This window comes from Brassica oleracea, chromosome C2 (assembly GCF_000695525.1).
Source record: "Brassica oleracea var. oleracea cultivar TO1000 chromosome C2, BOL, whole genome shotgun sequence".
NCBI lineage: Eukaryota > Viridiplantae > Streptophyta > Magnoliopsida > Brassicales > Brassicaceae > Brassica > Brassica oleracea.
In genome coordinates, this window is record NC_027749.1 from 30891242 (window position 1) to 30895708 (window position 4467).

A 4467-nucleotide genomic window follows, 5' to 3' on the forward strand; every position below is an offset into this window, starting at 1 on the left:
GCGGTTTACGGGCTGTTGGTTAAGAAATCGTAAGTTGGGCCTCGAGTCATGTCTTAGGTCCCTTTGGGCCGTCTTTCGACTCGAAGCGTTTATTACGGCTACTTTCGATAAAGAATGAACTTTCCGCGGTTTTTACGGTAAATTTTGATTGATAATCTTAGAAATGGCGGGGTACGTGAGATGGGTTCGCTACGGTATTCGGGAGATAGCATCGAAGGGTAGACGAGAATGCATGGACTAATGTCGTATTGACGTTTCAGAAGAGCTCAGTCGCTACGTAGCGACCGAGCTCCTGCTCGAGCTTGGTCGCTACGTAGCGACCGAGCGGAATGGACGTTTGGTCGCTACGTAGCGACTGAGCTTTGGCTCGAACTCGGTCGCTACGTAGCGACCGAACGGAGCACGTGTTTGGTCGCTGCGTAACGATCCTTCTCGAGCTCTTGTCCGATGATTCGCGTTTCTTCCGCAAAGATTTTTGTAAAGAAGAATCTATTTCGAAAAAGTATTTGTCGAAGAATTTTTCTTCTTCGGGGATTTGAACGTTAACTTCGTCGTAACCGTCTTCGACCCCAACACGAATTCCGATTAACACCATCACTCGCCTGCAAGATTCGAACTCGAAGCTTACGAGCTGGGGGGCTAACTGTTGGGATAAAAAACGGTTATCTCGGAATCAACGTCTAAAATCATATTTCCTCGCGGAAACCTTCTCTACACACTCTCGGTAAAATCTCTCGAGGATAAGTTTCAAAAGAGAGACGAACCCCGGAACCAAAAAACAAACAGTCCAGCTTGACAGATGGCCGAGTTGGATCGAACGCCCGACCAGCTCGGCCAACCGCCGAGCTGGATCGAACGCATGACCAGCTCGGCGGATAGCAGAGCTGGATCGAACGCGCGATCAGCTCGGTCATCCGCCGAGCTGGATCCGTCCAGTTCGGGGGATGGCCGAGCTGGGACGATCGCATTGTTCTCGTCCTGTCCGCAATGCTCCTCTCGCAAGACTGTATTGAAATCGCTCTTGTTTCGTATCGATCAGAGTTGCCATTGGAGCTTTATAATAAGAACCGTGAGAATTCGCCTTCCCGAATACAGTTCCTGCTGTTCGTATAAATGACGACGGTTAACTTGACACCATACTCGTCTAACTATAAGAGAAATATGAACTTCTTTGGCAAACCGATGTCGTGTCAATAAACGTTCTTTCGAAGAAATTGTAAAAAAAAACACTTAAGTCGGAAAACGGTCCAAAGAGGCCCAGAACACGGCTAAGAGCCCACTCACAATTTCATAAACAAAGCCAAGTCCAATGATGCTATGACGGCGTATCTTTACTTGCAGAAGAAGATAAATCTCGCGAAATCGGAAGATAAATGTAAAGTTTCGAAGATAATGATGAAGATCGAAAAGAAAAGGAATATTTCTGCGAAAACCGACTTAGGAGGGATATATAAGAGGAGCCAGAGCCGAGGACGCAACAGAGAGATTTTTTAGACCTAGGAGAACTCTGCTAGCTTAGAAAAACTTTGGATTTTGGCGTCCTGATTTTGACTTAGACTTTTTTTTTCGTTCTTGTTCTTAGATAAACTCAGCTAGCCAAACCCCTATCTGTCTTATCTCTCGTGAATCTTGTAACTTTGTTCTTTTACCAATCAATAATACGCCTTTGTACAACCTACTTACAATATTCTGTTAGCTTTGTCTCTTTCGTTTTTCGTGCATTTACGCAGATAATTCGGGAACTCTGGGAAATTTTGGTATTCTATCTTTCTTTATTTTAACGGAAAATAGACAGTGAGAATTTCGGTTCCCACAATTATATTAAATATTTATAATGATTTATCATAGACTAAACACTGTAAATTTATGTGTCTTTATTATCTAATTACAGGGACAAATAGTTTCTTTAAAAAATTATATTTGTGTTCTACGTCGCATCCTCAACCTACTGTACCAATCTGTAAGAGTGATAAGAATGGAATAATAGTTCTTTATTCCTTCATGATAGGTTGTTCATGACTTGAACATATATTATCTTTCAACGAATTCTGTTTCATTGGCAGACATCATTATTTAGTCTAAGCATAATCTCACATGAAGAAACATTCATGGCTTCATTTAGCATTTGTTATATATATCCATGCAATATGGATGGACTTATTATACAATATCCGTATGTTGTCAATAATATACTAGTAAGTTTCAACGAGAGCAATAATGCAACGACAGTTCAAACACAAACCATGCCTTTTCATGAATAGACTTCTTGTATTAGTGTTCTGAGAACCCGAACGAGTGTCCTTTAAGTCCATAAGGCGACAATGGGCCCAAAAAGTTCCATGGTCCATGCCGAGCTCAAGAGACGGCTCATGACGAGCTCAAGAGACAGTCCATGTCCAGTTGATACTTTCAAACTACAATATAAAAGAGATCAAAGCATTTAAGACTATCATATAGGCATATGATCTTCATCGGAGATCACATTTCCATTATGTTCCACTCTAAGACCTTTGAAAGAGAGATCAAAGACAACGAGAAGAGGACACAGATCCGGTTTAGAACCCTTAGTGAAATGCTCAAACCCGTAGAAACCTGATATTATATATGATACTTAAAACCTTTATATTCGCTTTATCTGGTCCTTAATCTTCAACAAGAACTAATTTAAACCATAGAGATCTCCATTAAATCACAAACCTTGATAGCCATAGAACCCCAAAACCAAAGAATAGATCAAATTCTTTGCCAGAAGAATAAGTGATGAGATCATCGGTTGGTCGCACTCTCCATGGCCGTCCTAGCTAAATTTCTAAACGAATATTCAAGTATAATCTTACAATCAGTAATTATAATTTATATAATGCGATAGTTAAAAATGCACTTAGTGACCTGTATTTTTTAACTAGGTATTCTTATACGACATGGATATAGAGTTAGAATCGAACCATGATATTCTTTTAACCTTTTTTAGATCGCCAACGGTACTGCAGCGAGACGTCTGTTCTATTTCTTCACAAAACTGATGCACAACTGCCAAAACAAATATTTCTTGCATACATATATATATAAATAAATATTTCTTTTATAACATCGCGATTCTATTCTTTAGTTACTAATACAGCAAGTTTGTAGTTAACTAAAAAATATTAATATTAACTGTACTATTATGTAGTTTGATAAGAGTATATTAAATTAATGTAGTAGCGACTACATATTTCTTCACTTTTACGACAACATCTTTGGTTTGGAGATAGTTCGATCAGATTAGAGCCAAAATGTATTCAGCTCAATTAAGCTGGAGATGTTTTGTTTCCATTTCATGAACGAACGTGCCGATTACACACACAAACCCATTATTGCATGAGAACGTTACACTCATCATTTTATTCAATCGAAGGAAGTTACAAATACAAAAGAAATCACCAGTTAAAAAGCAAAAGACGACAGGCAACACGTTCAACCTTTATTTTTTCGGTATGTCTTCAGATATCTCATACGTATTCAACTTACGGGCATTGGAAACTTGGTGGAGCAAATCTGCTACAAGCATTGAAAAGTACACTGATATCGATGGGAAGGTGAACGTTGATGCCAAGAACGTTAACGTCGAGCGCGGTACAGAGACAGACTGCAGCCTCAAGGTCAGCCAAGCCTGCAATGAGCGAGCAGCACGGCGGTACTGGTGGCGGTGGGTTTCCTAATGTTAAGTCAATTGCATTGAGCACATTAGTGCAAGCACCGATCTGAAGGGCATTTCTAGGACAAGTGCCTTGAGCAGAAGTGTAAGTGAAGAAGAGGAGGTTAAGGAAAAGGAAGAGTGCAAGAGAGGTTCTTGGAGCCATTTGTTTGTGTACCAGAAAAACTGAAACAAAATCTCAGGAAGTAGTAGTGTCTTTATATTCTTTGAGAAGGGTGGAGATAAATTATGGGGGTTATAGTGGATAAATCCTAAACTCTAAATCAAAAACACTAAACACTAAACCCTAAACTTTAAACCCTAAATCCTAAACCCTTGAGTGTTTTAGTGTTTAGTTTTTTTGATTTAGAGTTTAGGATTTATTCAAGGGTTTAGGGTTTACCCAAAGGTCTAGGGTTTAGGATTTACGGTTTAGTATTTAAGGTTTAAGATTTAGTTTTTTTGTTGACGACGTTAAAAATATTTTTTTTAAAAATAGTTTTTTTTCTGCAACTACTATTTTATTTATTTATTTTTTTTTTACTTTTTATTTTAAAAACATATTATTACTTGACAATATTTTGTTTTTTTTTTTCAAAGATATCGAATATAAAATAACACAATCCTATTGGTTGGTGAATCTAAAGGTTATATGTTGTATGTCATACAAATGTACACTGCAATTCATCATATCCTTAGGGATTGCGAGAGGAGCAGGGTGGTAAAGTATAGCAGGATATGCAAGCATAGGATCATATTATCTGGTTGGTATATACCTGTGGGTTCAGTCT

At 38.6% G+C, this 4467-nt stretch overlaps 1 protein-coding gene across 1 annotated transcript; it reads right to left on the reverse strand.

Moving 5' to 3' along the window:
• Positions 1 to 3335: 3335 nt before the first annotated feature.
• LOC106326058 (putative lipid-binding protein AIR1) lies at positions 3336 to 3858 on the reverse strand. Its single transcript, XM_013764097.1, has one exon. It carries the CDS (start codon positions 3840 to 3842, stop codon positions 3507 to 3509), a length of 336 nt encoding a protein of 111 aa, XP_013619551.1. The 5' UTR covers positions 3843 to 3858; the 3' UTR covers positions 3336 to 3506.
• Between the last annotated feature and the right edge of the window lie 609 nt (positions 3859 to 4467).